Source organism: Tachyglossus aculeatus, chromosome 9 (genome assembly GCF_015852505.1).
Source record: "Tachyglossus aculeatus isolate mTacAcu1 chromosome 9, mTacAcu1.pri, whole genome shotgun sequence".
NCBI classification, from domain to species: Eukaryota; Metazoa; Chordata; class Mammalia; order Monotremata; family Tachyglossidae; genus Tachyglossus; species Tachyglossus aculeatus.
Window position 1 is genome coordinate 26012927 of NC_052074.1, and position 22790 is coordinate 26035716.

The 22790-nt window shown below is 41.4% G+C and overlaps 1 protein-coding gene across 3 annotated transcripts in view; it reads left to right on the forward strand.

Annotated features, from left to right (window-relative positions):
* LCLAT1 (lysocardiolipin acyltransferase 1) overlaps window positions 1–22790 on the forward strand; it is a 212976-nt gene that overhangs the window by 127691 nt on the left and 62495 nt on the right. For 2 of the 3 annotated variants that reach the window (XM_038751453.1, XM_038751454.1), the window contains 2 exons: window positions 5817–5963; window positions 16248–16364. In XM_038751453.1, coding sequence (XP_038607381.1) covers window positions 5817–5963; window positions 16248–16364 — 264 coding nt within the window. Of the gene's footprint in view, window positions 1–2116; window positions 2398–5816; window positions 5964–16247; window positions 16365–22790 lie in introns of those variants that run through there. The other variant, XM_038751455.1, reaches the window with a different exon arrangement.

Below are 22790 nucleotides of genomic sequence, written 5' to 3' on the forward strand. Positions count from 1 at the left end.
TTTCAGAGGACCTGGGTTCTAATCCTGGCTCCATCACTTATCTGCTTGGTGACCATGGGCAAGTCACTTCTATGTGCCTCTATTCCCTCATCTGCAGAATGGGGAGTCACTACCTTTCCTACTTAGAATGTGAGTCCTGAGTGGGACCTGATGATCTTATATAATAATAATAATATTAATAATAATTGTGGCATTTGCTAAGCACTTACTAAGTGCCAAGCAACCGTACTAAACGCTGGGGTGGATATAAGCAAATCAGGTTGGACACAATCCCTCTCCCTCATGGGGCACAGTCTCAATCCCCATTTTACAGATGGGGTAACTGAGACACAGAGAAGTCAAGTGACTTGCCAACACATGGTGGAGCCGAGATTAGAACCCATGACCTTCTGACTCCCAAACCCGTGCTCTATCCACTAAACCATGTTGCTTCTCTACCCCAGGGCTCAGTATAGTGCTTGTCATGTAGTAAGCACCTGGCAAATGCCATTAAAATATGTGATTTATAATATATAAAGATATCTGCAAATAAGTGCTGTGGGTTTACAAGTGGGGCAAAGATCTAATATTTATTAAAATTAAGATGATACACAAACTCATACTGATACAAAACAAATGGCAACTAGAGGAAGCTATGTAGAATATACAAAAGTGTGAAAAAAATGCAAGTCACAAATGGGAAACTACGAGAATCTATACAAATAGTGTCAGTAGCCTGTATTTCAAAGCAAAGATAATGCAGTCTAAATGGCAAACATTTAAGTGGATATCTATGCATTCATTCATTCAATCGTATTTATTGAGTGCTTACTGTGTGCAGAGCACTGTACTAAGCGCTTGGGAAGTACAAGTTGGCAACATGTAGAGACGGTCCCTACCCAACCATGCAAAGTACGGATTACGATGAGCAGTAGGAAACCTCGTGCAAGATTATTTTCATGAAGGGGTAAATTTCAGATATTCCCACTTTACTAAATGGAGTTTTAGGTTTTCCATGTAGATTGACTTTTTAGCACTGCCATTGACAATGGAAAAGCCACTGCCCAGAGCAAATTTTTTTTCCTTGCAAAATGATTTATCAGTATGCCAAAAAGCTTTTTTGCTACCCAAAGGGCCGAGGCGACATAACTGAATTACAAGGTTGTGGTCACATCTCTGGACATTTGGTTTGTGCCTTTCTCTAATAGAAGTTGGCTGGATTTGAGACCTTTCACCTTAATAAGAGCGACCCAGAAAAGAAGGTGACATGCATCTTACAATTTTGGAGAAGCAGAAGGGCCTAGTGGATAGAGCTTGGGCCTGGAGTCAGAAGGACCTGGGTTCTAATTTTGGCGCTGCCACTCATCTGCTGTGTGACTTTGGGCAAGTCACTTCACTTCTCTGCACCAGTTAATGCTGATATTCTTTTGTTGATATTTCCTAACTGTGATAATTCCCTAACTCTGCCAAATTAATGCTACTGCCATTTTAAGTGGTCTTTCTTTTATTTTAAAAAAGCAAACAAACCAAAGTCAAGTCCAATTTTTTTTAAAAAAAACAACATATCAAACAATAGTGCTTACCGAGCTGCCAACATTAAGCAGAGCACTGTACTAGACACTTGAGAGCATACGGCTTGTACTTCCCAAGTTCTTAGTACAGTGCTCTGCACACAGTAAGCGCTTAATCAATCAGTCATATTTATTGATAAATAAATATTAATAAATAATAATAAATAATAATAAATGTGATTGAATGAATGAATAAAAGTGAAGGACAAGGTTCTTGCCCTCAAGAAGCTTGTAGTCTAAAGTGAGAGGTTCAGTCAGAAAAATCAATACAATAACTTAAAACTTTACATCAATTTTTGCACTTCAGAGTGCAGTTTGAATTGATAGTCTTTCATATTGGATTTGAGCAGGCTGTAGTCCTTCTAATACGTGTCTGCTTGCATTCTTAAATTCCAACAGTCCAGACCCTGGAACTGCCTGTGACAGATGGGTCAAAATAGTTTTGTGACATGGATGATGTGCATACAGCAGTAGGAAGAACAACACCAGTTGCTACGGCAACCAACACCCAAGAAGGGAACCCGGTCCCCGTCCCTTAAAATCCCAATTCCTTCTCCTGGATGACAACCAGGATCTGAACCAGATGCTGCCTCAGGAACTCAACTCCCAGCCAGGACTAGGGGGTGGGATAAAGGAACAGCAGGATATCTTCATCTTTGACCGCATTGAAAGCAAACAGGGAGCAGAGGCCTCAGGCAGATGTTTCTTTCCGGATTTCATTTTCTACTCTTCTGCCCCTTTTACTAGAGTTTGGAGAAACTGCGTAAATGGTACTTCTGCTAAAAACCAAATGTTCTTACCGTTTTTACTTTCAAAGTTCCTCAAGTCACCTGTGGTTCTTAATGAGGTACTTTTATACCTCTTATAAATAGCAACTCTGTGTATTCAGTTCTTGGGTTCTCCATTTCTTGTTTTATCTTTAGAAAAACAGCATGGCTTAGTGGAAAGAGCATGAACTTGGGAGTCAGAGGATGTGGGTTCTAATCCTGACTCCTCCACTTGTCTGCTGTGTGACCTTGGGCAAGCCACTTAATCATCATCATCAACCGTATTTATTGAGCGCTTACTATGTGCAGAGCACTGTACTAAGCGCTTGGGAAGTACAAATTGGCAACATATAGAGACAGTCCCTACCCAACAGTGGGCTCACAGTCTAAAAGGGGGAGACAGAGAACAAAACCAAACATACTAACAAAATAAAATAGAATAGATATGTACAAATAAATAAATAAATAAATAAATAGAGTAATAAATATGTACAAACATATATACATATATACACACATATATATATATATACATATATACTTAATTTCTCTGCACCTCAGTTACCTCATCTGTAAAATGGGGATTAAGACTGTGAGCCCCACGTGGAACAACCTGATTACCTGATATCTACCTCAGCACTTAGAACAGTGCTTGGCACATAGTAAGCTCTTAGCAAATACCATAATTATTATTCATTATTATTATATCTTCATAATACCAAAATCCTTAAATAAGATAGCTGTCAAACTTTAAAAGCTAGATTAGGAAAGCAAAATTCTGAACTAGTCCCAGAATTTGTTTGGGGAATTTAAAAGTTACTTGGAAGTCAGGATTTTAACTTGTAATTTTAGAGTGCCCTAGCTGTAAATACTTTAGAGCCCTCTTATAAAAATGTGATGTTGTGTTCGGTGGACCCCCAAGGTAGTTTCATTCACATAAACTTTGGGGTACAGGCCCTTGTTGTCATGGTGTCCACATGGCTATGAAGAGTATTATGTAAATAAATTCATTCTAAATGAAAGATGATGTGTAAATATGTCTCTTCACAGTAATCCTTTGTTTATTAATAACTTCAAAAACATCCCATTTTAAAGAATTACTATATTAAGTTCCGATTCTATTTTTTTTTTTTTTTTACTGCTCATTATCCCGAGGTTGAAGTACCAAATAAATAAAACATTGACAGTCTGGAAAAAATATTTGGAAGAGTGAGCATTAAAATGCCTCCTTATTTAGACTCTGATTTTCTGAAGAATATACAAGCTAAATTCCAAGCAGTTTAGGTAGCCAAATATCTCTTAAATCCACAAGCCTGCCACATCTTGGTGAAATATCTTCGTTTCAGCTTAGGAATGATCTCAAATCAGCAGTTTGCTATTGTGCTAGAGAACAGTATGTGACTAGTCTGTAATATTAAAACTACTGCTTAACCCAATGGATAACTTGCCCACTTGGTTGTTGAACATTGTGATGGTATTTTAAAATTACAATGCTTTAGGAAAGTCAGCAAAATGTCAAACAAGAGCTCCATGGAGAGTTTAGAGTTTAGAAGCACCATATAGCACTATGATGGGCTTTAGAGAGAAGAGGGATCCTGACATAAAATTACCCTCTGATTCTTCACAGAGATGGGGGAGAGATCTTAGACTCTGTGGGAATTTCTTGAGGTTTTTTTGTTTTTTGTTTTAATGGTATTTGTTAAGCTCTGACAATCATCCAGGCTGTTCTGAGTGTTGGGGTAGATATAGGGTAATCAGGGTGAGTACGGTCCCATGTGGGGCTCACAGTCTTAATCCCCATTTTGCAGATGAGGGAACTGAGGTGCAGAGAAGATAACTTGCCCATGGTGCAGATGAGTGGCAGAGATCAGTTTAGAATCCAGGTCCTTTTGATTCCCAGGCCCGTGTTCTCTCCACTAGACTCTGCTGATTCTCCGGGTCACTGGAAACAATTCATCAGTGGTACGTATTGAGCGCTAGCTAGGTACAGAGCACTGTACTAAGTGCTTGGGAGAGTGCAATACACTCGAGTTGGTAGATATGAACCCTACCCTCAAGAAACTCACCTCTAATGGAAAAGACCCTCTCAGGAACCGGCGGGATAGTTTTTGTGCGTTATTGATAAGAAGGAGTCTTGGGTTGAAATAGCTTCATAAAGTGAGGGAGGATTCGAGATGAAAAAGTGGGAAAACGCTTTCACGGGTAAGAGGTATTATGAAAAATTATGAGGAAAGCCTAGTTTGGCCTGTTTACATTCACTACAGATCTTGTTCCATGGCCTGTACCCATCCTGTCCAGGCAAAGTGTTCTATTTATAATCAAGTTGTAGCTTTCAGTCAATGTCTTCCACTATTTTTTCCTGTTTTAACTGATAGTTTGTTTTTGCAGTTACCATCAAGAAACCTAAAACTGTGCCCAGTCACCGATAGAAACAATATAGAAGCTTTTTTCAATTGTGCTTTTTAGTGATTTAGCTCGTAGTAAAGATAATTATACAAACACACTTAAATGGAGGAATGAGTAGGTTAGGATAGAATTAGCCCATAAGGAAATTCACTTTAGTTTATTGGGGAGTGACTTCTAATTTTTTTTATGTGTGGTATTTTTTAAGCACATTTTTAAGTGGCAGGCATTGTACTAAGCACCAGGGTAGATCAAAGGTAATGAGGTTGGATACAGTACATGTTCCAATTGGTTTGCACAGGTTTAATCCCCATTTTACAAATGGCACAGAGAAGTTAAATGACTTTCCCAAGAACACACAGCAGAGAAGCGGCAGAGGCAAGATTTGAATCCAGGTCCTTCTAACTCCCAGCTCCGTGCTTTATCCACTAGACCACATCGCTTCTCATCGTAATTATGTCCAGGCTCCTTCTTGTTATAATGTCTATCCGCAAGCACCGTAGTTCCCTGTACGTCATTCTGCTGGTCGCAGTGGGGCTTTGATATGAGGGTGTTGCTTGTTACCACCTCATCATCATCATCATCAATCGTATTTATTGAGCGCTTACTATGTGCAGAGCACTGTACTAAGCGCTTGGGAAGTACAAATTGGCAACATATAGAGACAGTCCCTACCCTTACCAAAGCAACTGAGAGCAGGGTGGCAGAATAACTGACCACTCCCTGCTCAGAGTGATGCTATTGTGAGAAGCAGCGTAGCTTAGTGGAAAGAACGTGAGCTTGGGAGTCAGAGGTCATGGGTTCTAGCCCCGGCTCTGCCACTTGTTAGCTGTGTGACTTTGGGGAAGTCACTTCACTTCTCTGCGCCTCAGTTACCTCATTTGTAAAATGGGGATGAAGACTGTGAGCCCCACATGGGACAACCTAATTACCTCGTATCTACCCCAGTGCTTAGAATAGTGCTTAGCACATAGTAATCGCTTAACACATACCTCCCCAGTGCTTAGTACAGTGTCTGGCACAATGTAAGCACTTAACAAATGCCATTATTATTGTTGTTATATTACATTTAAAAGACTTGTTGAATTTATTCTAGGTTGGGCAATGCAGAGTGCTGCCTATATATTCATCCATAGGCGATGGAAAGATGACAAAAATCACTTTGAAGCCATGCTGGATTATTTCTGTGACATCCATGAACCTCTTCAACTCCTCATATTCCCAGAAGGAACTGACCTCACAGGTAAGTCATTGGAGTTGCTCTTTGCCTATATTAGCTCGAAATTTAGGTATGTTAGCTCCTTCCAAGGACTTTAGAATCACTGAAGTTACTCTGTGCCTTCTTACAATCAATTATACGACTGGCTGAGAGGTATTATGGAAGACGGTTACTTTACATTCTACTTGAGGTAGAAAGTGATCCCTTCCCATCCCACATGAATATGTGGGACTGTGCCACTCTCTCCTGAGTGTTTCCTGAGCCCAGTCTATAAACAAAGTCATCCCACAAGAAACCTGTTCTCTGTCTCTCTTCGACTTCGAGCCTTGTGTGGGACAGGGATGGTGTCCAATGACTGTCTCAAATGTACCTCAGTGCTTAGCACAGTTAAACATAGTAAGCCCTTGAGAAATACCAACATTCTTCTCATTACCAGATGCATTAGCTTAATTGCTTCCACCACATAACCTCCCCTTTTGATTTCAAGGAGAAAATAAAATATTATTTTCAAGCCATTATAGAGGCGTGGGCCAGAGTAAGAAGAGTAACTAGGATTAGACTGCTGATGAATACAGACTCAAAAAGACCTATAAACTCTGAGTTAGAAAGAGGAGAAGGGTGCGGAGAAAAGGATTACTATAATTCAGTGAATTCATACACAGTATCAAGTGCCTCCTTGCTACTCTCTTCCTTCTCCCCTCTTTTCCTCTGTTTTTTTTTTCTTTTTTCCTCTTCTTTTTCCTGCTCCTCGTACTGCTAAATATAATTCCTGGTTTAGTAGCCCCTCTCCTGTTTTAGAGTTAGAGTTGCAAAAGTAATTCTAGAGTTTTAGAGTTACAAAAAGTGAACAGATACATAAGTGTTTATGGAAAATATGTTGAATATAAAGAGAAAAAGATAATTCTTCGTAAGCACAGAAAGTAAGCCTGAGTCAGTCACCTCAGAGGAGGGCCTGTTTTTTTCATATCATTCACCTGAGCAAGGATTCAATCAGTAGTATATATTGAGCCCTTACGGTGTGCAGAACACTGTTCTAAGCTCTTGGGAGAGTACCATACAGCGGAGTTGGTAGACACTCTCCCTGCTCAGATACAATCAGGGTAATAATTAATACCTCAGGCATTATTTCTGCAGTGTTTCAAAATACTGAGATAAACTGATGGTAGCATAATTAACAGTAGCCCATTAGTGTTCTTTTCTCTCCCAGTTTCTTCTCTGAAATATTTGCTCTGATAATATGATCATGGCTTTGCACGTATCAGGAGTCGGTGGTAGGTCAATAGCAGAAAATGTTAATTCTACTAATTTTACAGCCTGTGTGTTAAGACCCAGAAATTCTAGAACGCATAATTCTCCGTTTCTCTTCCTTGGCCTGGGAAAACTGGCCTGTGGTTTTCAAAGCTCCCTGAGAACACCAGTCCACTTCGGCATTTGCATCTAGAACTGGAAGATAATAGTGTGGTTCAAAGATACAAAGATTGAATGGTATAATACTGCTTTGCAGAGGAAGGAAGAAATAGGGTAAAGATAAACAAATCTCACTTTCCTTCTACGGAATATTGCTATTTGTGTTTGGTCCCATGGAATGAGTTTTCCAGTCCAAGCTCTGGGTGCTGGAAGCTCAACCTGCATTGTCAATGGGAAATTCCACCACCATCAACATAATTTTAAAACAGCAAATTTTGAATGTCATGAAAATCTTAAGTATGTGATCTTAGTCTATCATTATGCTTGGGCCCTAGGGTTGGAGAAGGTTTCCAAAGCCTGAAATTGGACTTTGAGGTTAATTTGAGAAAATCATGAAACCCATAAAAATTATTTTTGGCCACTCCAAATCGGCACCATGCATTCCCATCCCAAATTCTCAATACCACACAATCGCGCAGCCATTCCTGGTTTTTGCAGCTCTTTTTTCCACTAATCAAAAAATCCACAAGCCAACATCTGCCCAAGACAGTCCAGAATTCTCCCACGAACACAAACATCCATAAAAAAACACACACAAAAGGAGTCCAAGAGGAGAGGCAGAGGACATTAAATTTCTAATTAGGCATCCAGCCTGATTTTCATTAGGATGGCAGCCTGCTTCTCATTTGACCTGCCTTGATTTTTTTTAAGGCTCTATACACGTCACATAAGCTTTTTTTCCCAAGCTGATCCAACCCATTCTCCTGCCTCCAGATGTGTATGTACCTAAGGCGTCTTAAACAGATGGTATATATCCTATTTTTGAACATCTCCAGCCTCCGTGGTGTTTCGGTTTCATTGCTAACCTAAATTCCACCTGCTGTAATTTAAGCCAGTTTCTCCACTAGCTGGAGAGACGGTGAGCTAGCCAAGCTCCTGAAAGCCAGACACTCATTGGGTTGTTTTTTTCGTTTTGTTTTTTTTCAATGGTATTTGTTAAGCGCTTACTATGTGTCAGGCACTGTTCTAGCCACTGGGTTAGATACAAGGCAGTCGGGTTGGACACAGTCTATGTCTCACATGGGGCTCATAGTCTAAAATCCCCATTTTATGGAAGAGGTAACGGGGCACAGAGAAGTGAAGTGACTTGACCAAGGTCCCACAGCAGACAGGTGGTGAAGCTCAGGTTAGAACCCAGGTCCTTTTGACTCCTAGGCCATGTTGCTTCTGGAATTTGCAGCTCTTTAGAAGCAGATAATCCCAGCTACAGATGTAACCTAGCCTTTTAGTGATCTCAGACAGTTCAGGTACCCAATCTGATATGAAATATTCTACTTTTTTTGCTTTCAGTTGGCGTCACTTGCTTCCATCTTCCTGACACTTCTTAAAAATTATTCTGTTCTGTCAGGTTTGATTATAAAACATGTCAGAACCAGTCATAGGCAAGTCATGGACATCCATAATGCACTTGACAGGAATGGAGTTTATGAGCCCCGTGTGCGACAGGGACTGTTTCCAATCTGATAAACTTTTAGAACAGTGCTTGATGCAAGTTAATTCTCAATAAATACGATTGAATGAATAAGTGAATGATGCATAGTTAGCACTTAACAAATGCCATTTAAAAAATGGAGTTATTGCTCCCTTTTATATTTCATTTTTAGTAAATACGGACAATTCCACGATATGGAGGTTTCATTCCCGAAGAATCTTGAGTTCACGAAAACTCACACTGGGCTCACGCTGTGTCTAATACTGGGCCTAAAGACATTTCTTTCAGCACCTCGTCATGTCATATCTGGACAGATGTTTTTTGGAATAATGTTCCATAAATCCACACTCGGGTTTTATCCAAAACATGTAATGAAAGCATGTGTTATGACAGGACTGACTCTAACTCCACTGATAATCAGTCATTGAAACATAATAATAGTTATGTCACTGATTAAGCAAGTACTATGTACAAGATGCAGGGGTAGAAACAAGATAATCCCAATATAAGAGGGAGAGAGTTCTGAATTATTGAAGTAAGAGCTTCTCTCTTTTGAGACCCACTTCCAAGTTAATCCATCATTTGGTCCGATTGTCCCCTTTACAGCATTTTCCCCTTTGAAATTGCTATTTAAAACTGGAAGCATAGTGCCAGGGCTATGTTTTTATTTTTTTAAGTTATTGGTTAAGTGCTTATTACATGCCAGGCACTGAACTGAGTGCTGGGAGAGATACAATCTAATCAGGTTGGTTTCAGTCCATGTCCCACATGGGGCTCACAGTCTTAATCCGTATTTTACAGATGAGATAACTGAGGCACAGAGAAGCAAAGTGACTTGCCCAAGGTCACACAGCAGACAAATGGTAGCTTAGAACTCTCCTCCTCCCCATCACCCTGCCGCCCTACCTCCTTCCCCTCCCCACAGCACTTGTATATATTTGTACAGATTTATTACTCTATTTATTTTACTTGTACATATTTACTATTTTATTTATTTTGTTAATGATGTGCATATAGCTATAATTCTATTTGTTCTGTTTTGACACCTGTCTACATGTCTGTCTCCCCCTTCTAGACTGTAAGCCCGTTGTTGGGTAGGGACTTCCCAAGCACTTAGTACAGTGCTCTGCACACAGTAAGCGCTCAATAAATACGATTGAATGAATGAATAGGATTCAGCCCCTTCAGGCCCCCAGGCCTGTGCTCTATCTACTAGTCCATGCTTGCTTTTCACTGAGGGAAATCAATAAACACCAAATCAAGGGCTCCCAGGGAAGTCAAACGTGTTCTTTTATCAGCTCTTTATCACCTTTAGAGAGGATAGGAGATGTATTTGCCATTTTACAGGTGGTGAAAGGTGGAAGCAAAGAGACTTGGCCATTTTCAGACTGTGGTAGACCTTGGATCCAGAATCTCCATTTTCTACCTCCTACCCTCTTATGTTTACTCCAACATCTATGAAGTAGTCCAACCTTTAAGGTGCTCACCACAACAACCCTGAAAAGAGCCCATACTGCCTTCAAATTAGGCAAGCTGGGTAATATGCCGTGGGGATGGGAGAAAACGTTCCACATTTTTGCCGTCAACTCTGACAGCTTTATGCAGGAATATTAAAAGGTAGATGCCTAATGCATTTGATTTTTACGGTAACTGTTTTAAGAATAGCTGAGGAGGGGGAGACTGTAGCTTGCCGGAATGAGAACCACTCTGGCTATCCAGAGTATAAACGAGACTATCCCTTATGATGAATTAATTTACTTTGTTTGAGGTTGTGATTCACAGTGTTGAATTGTAGTTAGAAAGTGGTACGGTATGTGCTGGGAACTGTCATCTAAATTTATCATAACACATTTAAATTTAGAGCTTATGGGTAGCAACTGCCAGGTTTTTTTTCTTTTTGGCTTGTTTAGAGGAAAAGGCCACTACTATTCAGTTTGTTTGATTTGTGAATGGTTGAAAGACTCAGAAAGGAATGGCAAACATGCTGGTTATTGTATAGGTGAAAGGTAAAAAGGAGGCTGTTTTTAAGTTGCGGTGATTGATGTTAGAAATATTTACATAGCAGGCATTTATTCAATTCCGATTCGGGTGTTCGTTTTAGGCTTTTCATTTGTTTCCCATGCTTTTCCTCTCTTTGCCTCTCCTTCATTTTTATGGTCATTTGTTTTGCATTTAGCTGCATGCCTTTAACAAGGGGTATGAGGCCTACATGTGTTTCCATGACATGATTTCCCAATATGGGGAGAGAAGGAACTAGCGGGAAGGAGGGGAGAAGGGAAGATGATAATCAAGAGAAGGTTGAAAAGAAGTTACAGGGTTGCTAGTAGGGGTTCTTCTCGTTGCTAAGTTCAGCCACAGGCATTATCCAACTGTCTAGCATTTTGAAATCTGGTGAATCGAGGCAGATCGCATCCAAGCCCAGGTCTGTCAGGGCAGGGAATGAAGTGCTATTGAGTCAGTAAGCATTTTCTTTCCCAATACGCCCAGCCCGAAGTTTCCGACAGACTTCTCCATGGAATAGGAGGCAGGATTGAGGGAGAACCTAGTATCTTGGCCTCCAAAACCTCAGGCAGATTTCAAAAGTTAAGTGATGAAGCACCATGGCCTAGTGGAAAGAGCACAGGCCTGGGAGTTGTGTTCAAAACCCAGCTTCCCCATAAGTCTGCTGTGTGACTTTGACCAAGGTACTTAACTTCTCTGTGCCCCAGTTAGCTCAACTGTAAAGTGGGGATTAAGACTGTGAGCCCCATGTGGGACATAGACTGTGTCCAACCTGATAAGCTAATATCTACCGCAGTGCTTAGTACAGTGCCTGGCACATAGTAAGCGCTTAACAAGTGAAAAGAAAAAGTAGCTCACCCTTATTTCAGTACAGTGATAAGTGGGCATCTGTGTAGACCACTAAAATCATAGGTGAATTGCCATAAATAACTGGTGCTGTGTCTCTGAGCTAGTTTACTTAACCCCAGATGGCTTTAGGATAAAGTCATACTAAGTTAAAGAAATTGGCCCTGGAGTGCTTAGTACAGTGCTCTGCACACACAGTAAGCACTCAATAAATACGATTGACTGACTATTGCAACCAAAATCGAGGTAAATGCTCTTGATTTACCTTGGGTCTCTATTCTCCCTACACCTCCATTTTCTCCTCTGTATCACATCTATTGGCTGGTCACTTGGATCTGTGACCCTTGGACATCTGATATTCACCCCACCCTCAACCCCACAGCACTTAAAAGATACCTTGAAATTGTATATTAATAAATGTTTTATTCATATTAATGTGTGTCCCCCCCCTTCACGGTAAGCTCATTGTGGGCAGGGAATAGGTCTACTAATTCTGTTGTATTGTACTCTCCCAAATGCTTAGTACAGTGCCCTGCACATTGCAAGTGCTCAGTAAATGCTATTGATTTATTGGAAAATGGGAATAATAATACTCTCCCTCTTCCTACCTTACAAGAATGTTGTTGGGACATTTGAAGAAAAATAATGAACTCTGTGAAGTGCTTCCTTGGAGTTCCAAGGAGGCAGGCTTAAAGCAATATGATTTTCAATTGAAATAAAACTAAGACGCCAATCGGCCAGAGATGATGGTGACTGGGCCTTACGTCTTCCTGCCGCTCACTGTCTGCCCTTTAATGTGGCAAATTTTAAAGTGTCCGGGTTGAACTCATCCAAAAGTGCTGGGAGGACTCTAGCATTTGAAGCCAACTAAGTTCTGGGCACTTTCCTCTCTTTTAGAGTTGCTGAATCAGGAACTCGGTCCTTGTTGGGAGATGTGCAGTCCGTTACCTCATAAGATGGAAAGAGAAAGTTTCCTTTTGCCAACAGTTGAAATGTACACTCAGCTATGCGACTGAATGGCCAAACCAAATTCAGATGCTTGTACATAACGTGCTAAGAGGCACCCATCTTGCTGGCGAGAGAGTTTTTGCTGGAAAGATGACCGGGGTTTATGCCCGGGCCTGACGAATTTATAGTCGGTTATGGAGTATTTGTAGTTGTTGCAGTGTGCTCCCTTATGACACATTTCATGGCGTGTTTGAGTAGACACGATCAGAAAAATGTTCTGCAAAAGAAAAGCCACCAATAGCAACCAGCACGCAACAAAAACATTCGCAAAACCAGCAAAAATAAGCCGTATCAAATGTTGGGAGGCTTCAGCCGTTCAGGTGGGCTTCGAGTAACAGAATCCCAAGTTCTTCCCAGATGATGACATAACGGATCATGCTAATCAGAAGAACCCAGTTCAGCCACGTTAGCTACCCCATCACCGTTGCTGGGTGATGTACACAACAGTCTCAGAGAATTGCCCTTTAAGGGCTGTGCTTTATCGTCAGTTTCCGTGTCTTCTGTAGCGCATCAACTTTGCCAATAATGTTATGTAACTGGCAGAACTAAGTGACTAATTAGCGAGGAATTTCCTCCCTCTCCCTTTCAGCCAAATCCAAGGTGCAGAGGAATAGGAGGTCTGAAGCTGCAGCTACAAAGCTAGTGGTCTGACAAGGCAGCCCCACGGCTGTTGCAAAACAGAGATTGTTTTGCCGTGGTTGGAAAGTTATTGCAGGCTTCAAGCTGACAGCAGAAAACCAAAATGGGATTTTTTGACCTGAGCAAGAGAACTCTCCAGTAGCCGGAGATGCAAACTGGAAGGGACGGAGAGGAAAGGAGTAGCGCGGACTCATGGCCCATCGATAAATCAATTAGTGGTATTTATTGAGCACTTATTATGTGCAGAGCACTGTACTGAACGCTTGGGAGAGGGTTAGGCACAACTCTGGCCTCTGCTGATCCAGAATGAGACTCTGTCCCTACTCCAAGCAGTAATGTATCTGCCCATTTGTTAAATGCAAAAAGGTTTCAAGTAATGCTCATCAGGGAAACTTCACCTACCTGCTAAGCATGTGAAAGTGAGAAAGCAAACACTAAACTCCAGAGACCAAGGATGGCCGTCCAATAGATACAATACAGAGCAGCTTGGACAGAGGGGTGGAATTTGGGGCCATTAACAGTTTGCCTAATGTACTTTGTACTTTTCAGGGGCAAGAGATAAATGGATGTAATGAGCCTTGATGCTCTTTGACAGAGGAATGAATGGATTATTTTTATAATGGAGGATCCTTTCAGGTGTCATCCTGTGGCAAACATATTTTTTGGGAAAAAAAGAACTCAGTGGCATTTTGTATTTTGGCCACGGTGCCTCAGGGGACAAACCAAGCCTAGGTGCCATTTTTTCGGATTGACCACAAGGGCAAGAAGGGGACAGGAATTTTGGGGAGTATGGGAATAGGAACTAGAATGAAGCAGCTTCAAAGAGCTGATGGAAAAATCATTGCTATTATTATGGTATTTGTTAAGTGCTTAATATGTGTCAAGCACTGTTCAAAGCGCTGGGATAGATACAAATTAATCAGGTCGGACACTGTTTCTGTTCCCACTTGGGCCTCACGGTGTAAGTTGGAGAGCGAAGAGGTATTTAAATCCTCAATTTGAGAAGCAGCATGGTGTAATGGAAAGAGCAAGGGCCTGGGTTCTAATTCAGGCTCTGCCATTTGTTGTATGACCTTGGGCCAAGTCATTCATTCATTCATTCAATCGTATTTATTGAGCACTTACTGTGTGCAGAGCACTGTACTAAGTGCTTGGGAAATACAAGTCACTTCACTTCTTGGTGCCTCAGTTTTCTTTTCTGTAAAACGGGGATTAAAGCCTACTCGCTGCCATGTAGACTGGGAGATCCATGGGGGACAGGGACTGTGTTCAACTTAACTGACATCTACCCTAGTGCTTAGTACAATTCTTGGCACATAATAAGCATTTCATAAATGCCATAATTACTATTATTTTCCAGTTGAGAAGAAGTGGCTTGCCCACGGTCACATAGCCAAAGGTTGGTAGAGCAGACATTAGAACCCAGGTCCTCAGACTCCGGGGCCTAAACTCTTTCCACTTCTTGAAAAGTGTAGGTGCACGCTTCACATTCACTTTTAAATGATATCAGAGCCCATAGATTTCTTAGCAGTTTTTGCCCATTTAACATGGAAAAAAACCTCCATTCAGATAAAATTGTGCCCACTTTAAAAGGTATAGAGAACAGGAAACCAAATGAACTCAATTTTAAAAGTGTGGCCTTAGAAATTCATAAATCATAAAGATATAAATTCAACACATTTATCTAATCATATTATGCCTATAACTCTTAGGGTCTTAAGGTCTCGACAGGGACCTGAGTGGAGAGAGGCTGGGAGTCAATCAGTGGTATTTATTGAATGCTTATTATGTGTGGACTTCTGTACCAATCTTCTGGGAAAATATAATTCAGTAGAATTGATAGAAACGATCCCTGCCAACAAGGAGCTTACTCCAAAAGCCGTGGTGCAGGCTCTTTGAAGCCCAGGACTCAGTCCCAAACAAACACCAGCCTTGCCTCCGCCATCAAAATGTGGCAAGTGTTTTGGGGACCACTTATCATTAGCCACACCTTCAATCTTGAAAGCCTGTGGCCATCAGCATATTGACAGCCTCATCATTATCATCAGTGGTATTTATTGAGTGCCTACTGTGCGCAGAGCACTTGGGAGGGTATAGCTGAAGTATTTCCCACTTGCTTCCTATTTTTTTCTTTAAGCAGCACCATCTCTGCAGAATAACCGAGCTGGTGGAAGATTAGGTGAGAGGTAAGGGGCTGCCGTACACCTCTGTGGAAGAAATCTCCTCTGTGGACCCCACAAAACTAACCCTTGCCATATTTTCTACTGCCCAGATCAGTGTCCAGCCCTTTCCAGGACAGAGATGTAGGCCCAGCTTCCCAGCGGTCAGTTAAACTGGGTTGCACTGCCACAAAAATCCTAAGTGACCAAAGTTCTTGCCATCAGTTTGTTTTGTAATTGTATCTCATGACATTTACACCATTAAGCAGCAGGCAAAATCCATTACTTCTCTTTTTATTTGATTTTTTAACTTGTCGTACTGACGATCCACGTTGATGAGATCCTCCATTATCGCCTGGTATTAGGAATGATCAACATCATAATAATAATTGTGGTATTTGTAAGCACTTAACTGTGTGCCAAGAATTGTACTAAGTGCTGGGGGAGATAGAAGATAACCAAGTCCCACTTGGGAGAACTGGTACTGAATCCCCGTTTGACAGATGAGGAAACTGAGGCACAGAGAAATTAAGTGACTCGACCAAGGTCACACAAAAGACAAGCGGCAGAGCTGGGATTTGAACTGAGTCAAAATGGAATGACTTTAGTCCTTCAGTGTGTGGATAGCTCAAGTATATTCTGGATTCTCATGATGTTGTTGCGAGCAAAGTTCTCAGCGTTTTAATCCTCTTCCCTTTCATCCAGGCCCTTACCCCCCAATAGTCTGTTTTTTGAAAACCTTTTATTTCTATTTAGAAAACAGCAAGGTTCGCAGTAATGAATTCGCTGAAAAAAATGGACTTCAGAAATATGAATACGTCTTGCATCCACGGACTACGGGATTTACTTTTGTAGTGGAACGTCTGAGGGAAGGTAAGAATACCTTTAAATGCATCTGTGTTTGTGTTTGTGCACCATACCAACTATCCTCACAAATGAAAAGTAATCTACCTTCTGTTCATTCACCTGTTAAACCACTGCATCTGTTCATCAAGCAGTACATATAACGCGACAATCTTCTCTCCTATATTTCTACGAAAAGTGTGGCAATCAGAATTCAGTACTGTATTAGACTGCTTTCAAATACTAGTTCTGGACTCTGAGTATTTACAGTTGTGCATCTCAAAATTAAGATTTCAGTACATGAAGAAAAACCAAGAAAAAATTACAGGTAGAAACACACCCCAGGCAACAGCCTTCATTACTGAGCACTGGTTTTCACAAGGAATAGTTTAGACTATATAGATCCACATCAATTTCTTGTAAATTTTTGTTAAAAGCGCAATTGAGTCATGGGTATTTTTGCTTCAAAATGTTAAAAATACACAATATCTGATTCCTCTGGGCCTTAAACTGCAAACCGAGGCAATGTTACTCTTGGGGGTGATTTTTAAGGAAAGTGGAACACTGTACATAGACAGGGATTTATAAGATGCAGCACGGCATTTGCAGTTTGAAATGTGAAGTTCATTTACGCTCCAATGTGTAGGCTCCTCACTTATTGTTAATGCAGTTGATTGAATTAGCCTCAGGTGTTATGATTACTGTGTCTACCGTGAAAAGATACCAACAGGGAAAGTGGAAAAAAAAGAAAAGAATTTTCTCGTATGTGTTTTTAGCTTCCCAAATAAATAATCATGGGTTTTATGATTCCTAGGTGCCAAGCCCCACTGTAAGCACCAGGATAGAATCACGATAATCAGATCGGACACAGTCCTTGCCCCACATGGGGCCCAATTGTGTGATTGCATTAGATAAATAGTACTTCGGTAACGTTAGGAATCCAGCTATTTATCCTTCCTTACTGCCAGTCTTCTCAAAATCATCCAAGGCAGCATTTTCTTAAGGGAAGGAGGTAGAACAGAGAACCTTGTGACTGTTATGCTCAGATTTCACATGGATGACGACCCGTTTCCACCATGACTTTCTGGTACATAAAATGAGGCCTGAGGCAATTTTCCATTCTTCATGAAGTGCCTGTCCTCCAGAATACAAAAAATCAGGTTAGCAGAAAGGGGCAAAAAAATATATATATCCCTAAGTTTAATTGTGGTTTTTTCTTTTCGGGTTTTTTTTTTTTTTTTTTGGACTGGAAAAAAAGAGTTTAATTTGGCAGGGATCCTATTTCATATGTAATGTTGCATCATGGATGGATTACGTATACTTTTTGCAAAAGTTTTGGCAGGACACACATCCATCTATCTATGGGAAGATGGAGAAACAGCGTGACTTGTGGATAGAGCACAGGCCTCGGATTCAGAAGAATATGTGTTCTAATCCCGGCTCCACCACGTGTCTGCTGTGTGACCTCGGGCAAGTCGCTTAACGTCTCTGGGCCTCGGCTGCCCCATCTGTAAAATGGGGATTAAGAGTACAAGCCTCATGTCGGGTGGGGACTGTGTCTAACCTGCTTAGTCTGTATCTACCCTAGTGCTTAGAACAGTGCTTGGCCCATAGTAAGCACTTAACAAGTATCATAACTATTCTTACTATGCACTGATGCCAATGAACTACATCTTAGTTCAGCTGTCCCCTCGTCACAACTGTGTTTCTTGGTTATTTGGAGTAAGGTGCAGCATTTTGGATCATCCCAGCCGGTTGATGATATGGTTAAGTAGCCTTTCAGGACAGAGCTCTGGGGACTCAGGAGGAGCTGAAGCCTATGGGAGCTACACTTGAACATTGCCAGGTTTAACAGGGTTTAATGTGTGGCTCAGTAGAAAGAGCCCGGGCTTTGCAATCAGAGGTCATGGGTTCAAATCCCAGCTCTGCCACTTGCCGGCTGTGTAACTTTGGGCAAGTCACGTCACTTCTCTGGGCCTCAGTGCCCTCATCTGGAAAATAGGGTTGAAGACTTTGACCCCCACGTGGGACAACCTGATCACCTTGTAACCTTCCCAGTGCTTAGAATAGTGCTTTGCACGTAGTAAGTGCTTAAAAAATGCCATCGTTATCATTATTATTATAGCCTTGGTGTTAACATGATTTCCATTTCATATCCCTAGGCCACCAAGACTTTTCTCATCTCTAAGGAATCCCCGGAGAGGCACTGGGCTAGGCTTAGAGAACTCACAGCATTCCCAGAACATTTTTTTTAAGTGGTATTTGTTAAGCACTAAGTGCCAGGCCTGTTTTTAAATGCTGGGGTAGATATAAGCTAATGGGGTTGGACACAGTCCATGCCCCACGTGGGGCTCACACTCTTAATCCCCATTTTAATAATAATAATTATGGCATTTGTTACGCACTTGCTGTGTGCCAGGCACTGTTCTGAACGCTGGGGTAGATACAAGATAATCGGGTTGGACACAGGCTCTTTCCCACATAGGACTCACAGTCTTAATCCCCATTTTGCAGATGAGGTAACTGAGGCACGGAGAAGTGAAGTGTCTTGCCCAAGGTCATGCAGCCGACAAGCGGCTGAGCTGGGATTAGGACTCCCAAGCCTGTGCTCCGTCCACAAGGCCATGCAGCTTCTGGAAAGAGTACAGTACAACAGAATTGGCAGACAGTTTCCTTACCCATAACGAGCTTACAGTCTATTACAGATGTGTACACGAGTGCTGTGGGGCTTAAGGCAGGCGTTTGTGTGTGTTTGTGTGAATTAAGGGTACAAATCAAAGCGTAGGGGCAATGCGGAAGGGAAAGAAAAGGCCTCCTTGAGGAGATATGATTTTGATAAGGCTTTGAAGGTGGGGAGAGTTGTGATCTGTCAGATACGAAGGAAGAGGCATTTCCAGACCAAAAGTAGGACATTTTTTCTTCCCCACATCCCCCATGCCCATCCCTACCCATCAGGGGACCAAAGAGGTGAATCACTGAGGGGACAGTCTATATCTCAGGCTGAGCGTGGGCTGGGAATTAAATTTATCATCAGAGATTTTGCTCATGAATAATTATCCGATTTCCAGAAAGTCCAGATCCCCATTTTTGGCCACACCATATCATTCTTCTTAAATGTGGCATATCGATGGGAAACATCGACATCTTATGGCTGACATTTTTAAAATATGTGTATTTTAAACGTACAGAATAACTGAGGAAGCCGTAACCGTAAGTAAAAACCGGAATTGCCGTGGGGTTGTTGCCTTAACCTTCCATTAGGAAAATTGTTACATACATGGAAAAAATAGCCCATTAACTGGAAAGATCATGAAATTTCTGAAATATTACTTGTCCCTTTCTCTCCTCAGAGGTTAGCAGTATGTGGTCTGGGGAAGCATCCGCTACTTAGGTTATATGTGCTGTAATATCCTTTTTGCTTGCTGCTGCTGAGTTAAAACCTGCTGCAGAATGTCAGATGCCCATTTTGTTCCACAGGGCTGATAAAGCACTTGGTGTTTTTAATATTGGTGCAGAGGAAAGACATTTTAACAAAACGATTCACAATTCTGTTGTGCTCAAAGTGTATGTAACAATACGTGTATTAACATCCTGTTTATATGACTTACTGCTTAGAATAGTGCTCGGCACATGGTAAGTGCTTAACAAATACCATAATTATTATCATTATTATTATGACTGGCATTCAAGTTGTATTGCCTTCAAATTCAGATGTTGACCTGACCTTAAATATGATGCATATTTACTTGTTGGCTCAGTCAATCGAGAAATTTATGTCAACAGGATTTTGTGTCAGCCTGTTGGAGTTGTCACCTTTTATAATGCCTGCAGTGTTTTTATTTGGGTATTTTGGCCACGTTGGTTCAAAACTGCCTCACCATGCTTCTCTGATGATGAGCATGTGTGTTTGTCTCCTTGCTGTGGGTGTGCTGTGCTTTTTCTTCTGTTCACAAGTGAACCCTTCCCACCAACATTTCTTCTGTGATTTTTCCAGTTGCAGTTATGGCATCCGAATTGCTTATTTCGCCCATTTAATCGAGGTGGGTGGACAGAAGAAATAATGCCGACTTTGTGTACAGGCGCATATTTGCAAATTGGATCTTCTTTCATTTTTATTCGAATACTGACAGATCGTAGTTCATGAAAACAAAGACCTGGAAGAGCCGTGAAACTTAACGGGGTGAAAAATGCAAGGCTGATTGCAATGTGCTGAAATGGTAAAACTGAAAATTCCCTTAGCGATGCCGTAAGAATTTCCCGCTTTCGCGACATTCTTTGCCGAAGATCCGTTTGGTGACCAAGCTCGGTTACATCTGTGGCCTAAAGAGGCACAAAGCATCACTGGTGTTGCGGAGTCTAAGAGGCTTTGGCTAATGCTCTGGTGTAGTCCTTGTCCAATAGCCCCAGCCAATAATAATAATAATAATAATGGCATTTTTTAAGTGCTTTCTATGTGCAAAGCACTGCTCTAAGCGCTGGGGAAGTTACAAGGTGATCAGGTTGTCCCAAGGGGGGCTCACAGTCTTAATCCCCATTTGACAGATGAGGTAACTGAGGCACAGAGAAGTTAAGTGACTTGCCCAAAGTGAATTGCTCCCGGTTACCCCATCATTATTATTACTATTATTATGTGCCAAGCACTGTTCTAAGCGCTGGAGAACCTACATGTTAAGGGGTACATGACTAAGCACATAGATGATGCGGGGTGGGGAGGTGGAAAAAGGGGAATTGCGGGCTTTGTTGAGGAAAGCTTCTTGGAGAAGGTGTGATTTTAGGAGGGCTTGAAGGTGGGCAGGGTGACAGGCTGTTGGATATGAAGGGTTAGGAGGTTCCAAACTGTTTTATGGACAAAGCCATAAAAAAATGATAAATCATCTTAATTTGGTGACACCCCTGTAGAAATCTTTAAGTACCTGCACGCCCTCTTCCTCAACATATGGGACACTGAAGAAGTCCCAGAGAACTTCAAGGATGCCACCATAATCACAGTCTTCAAGAAGAAAAGTGAGAAGGACAGCCAGGTGAAAGCAGCGTGGCCTAATGGATAGAGCCCTTAGAGTCAGAAGGACCTGGGTCCTATCCTGGCTCTGCCACTTGTCTGCTGGGTGACCTTGGGCAAGTCACTTCACTTCTCTTTGCCTCAGTTGCCTCAGCAAAATGGGGATTAAGACTGTGAGCCCCGGGTGGGAGATGGACTGATTAGTTTGCATCTACCCCAATGCTTAGTGTGCAGGTGTTTTCCTTAGTTGAATAGAAATCCCTGCCTCCACAAAAAGGGGAAATCCAGAATGATATAAAAGTAGACAAAGGGAATCTGAGTAATAGCAAGAGTTTCATCAATCATCTTGACGACTTTATTCATACAAATATTCAGACTGTAAAAAAAAAATAGCACTCAGTTGTACATGGTAGATTCTCCTTCCCCCAAATGAGCAGTTAATTCTCTGCTGTTTGCTGTAAATCTGCTGTATTTTAATAGTAAAAGCCCCAAAACAGTGTCTTATTTTGAGTAAAAGTCAGTTAACCTGCCATAGTAGTTGCCCACTGCATTTACCCATTTCCTTTGATCCAGAACCAGAGTTTACCGGCCCATGTGGAAGCAAATCTGGGAAGGTGGGGAGAGAGAGAGAGAGAGACAGAGATGCTTTAATTCATCCCAGTCATGATAATATATTGCCAAGAAGCTCCTTAGACAGGATCTTTATACACATTTTTATAATTTAAATCAATAGACTGTAAGTTCACCATGGGCAGGGAATGTGTCTTTTATATTGTTGTGTTGTACACTCCCCAGCCTTAAGTACAGTGCTCTGCACACAGTAAGCGCTCAATAAATACGACTGCTGAATGATATGGGGGGGTGGGGTGTATATATGGGTAATTGCTCAGGTTTTTTTTTGTCTCTGAGTTCAATTTGGTGTTTCAATCAATCGGTGGGATTTAATGAGTGCTTACTGTGTGTAGTGTCTTAAGCACTTGGGAAAGTTCACTATTTGCCAAAATTAGTCTGAGATTTGAATTAATGTGGTATTTTTAGCTGTGATCATTGGCTTACTTTCAAGTTCAGATAGCGGGGGCTCCAAATGAATAGAGATTACTCAAGTTGTTACAAAATAGTTCTAGAAGTCTGGGTGAAAATGGAATGTACCGTCGAGGCCTTGAATCGTTTACTTTAGGTAGTGTAAATGATCAAAGGCCAACTGATAAGGTAGCTGAACAATTAAAATAATGGATCACGGAAAGAACTTAAATGGGTTCTTAATGACAGCAATGTCTTGGACAGTTTCTCCTTGTGGGGGTGACATATCTTGTCAGAGGATAGATGTGAAGGATGAAATGTCAGGGAATTCTGAGCTGATAACCTTCGGAGAGCTGAAGTAAAGACACCCTATGACCAACTCCAAAGTACCCCAGAAACGACAGTACCCATTTATTAACATGGTGCCAAGCACAGTG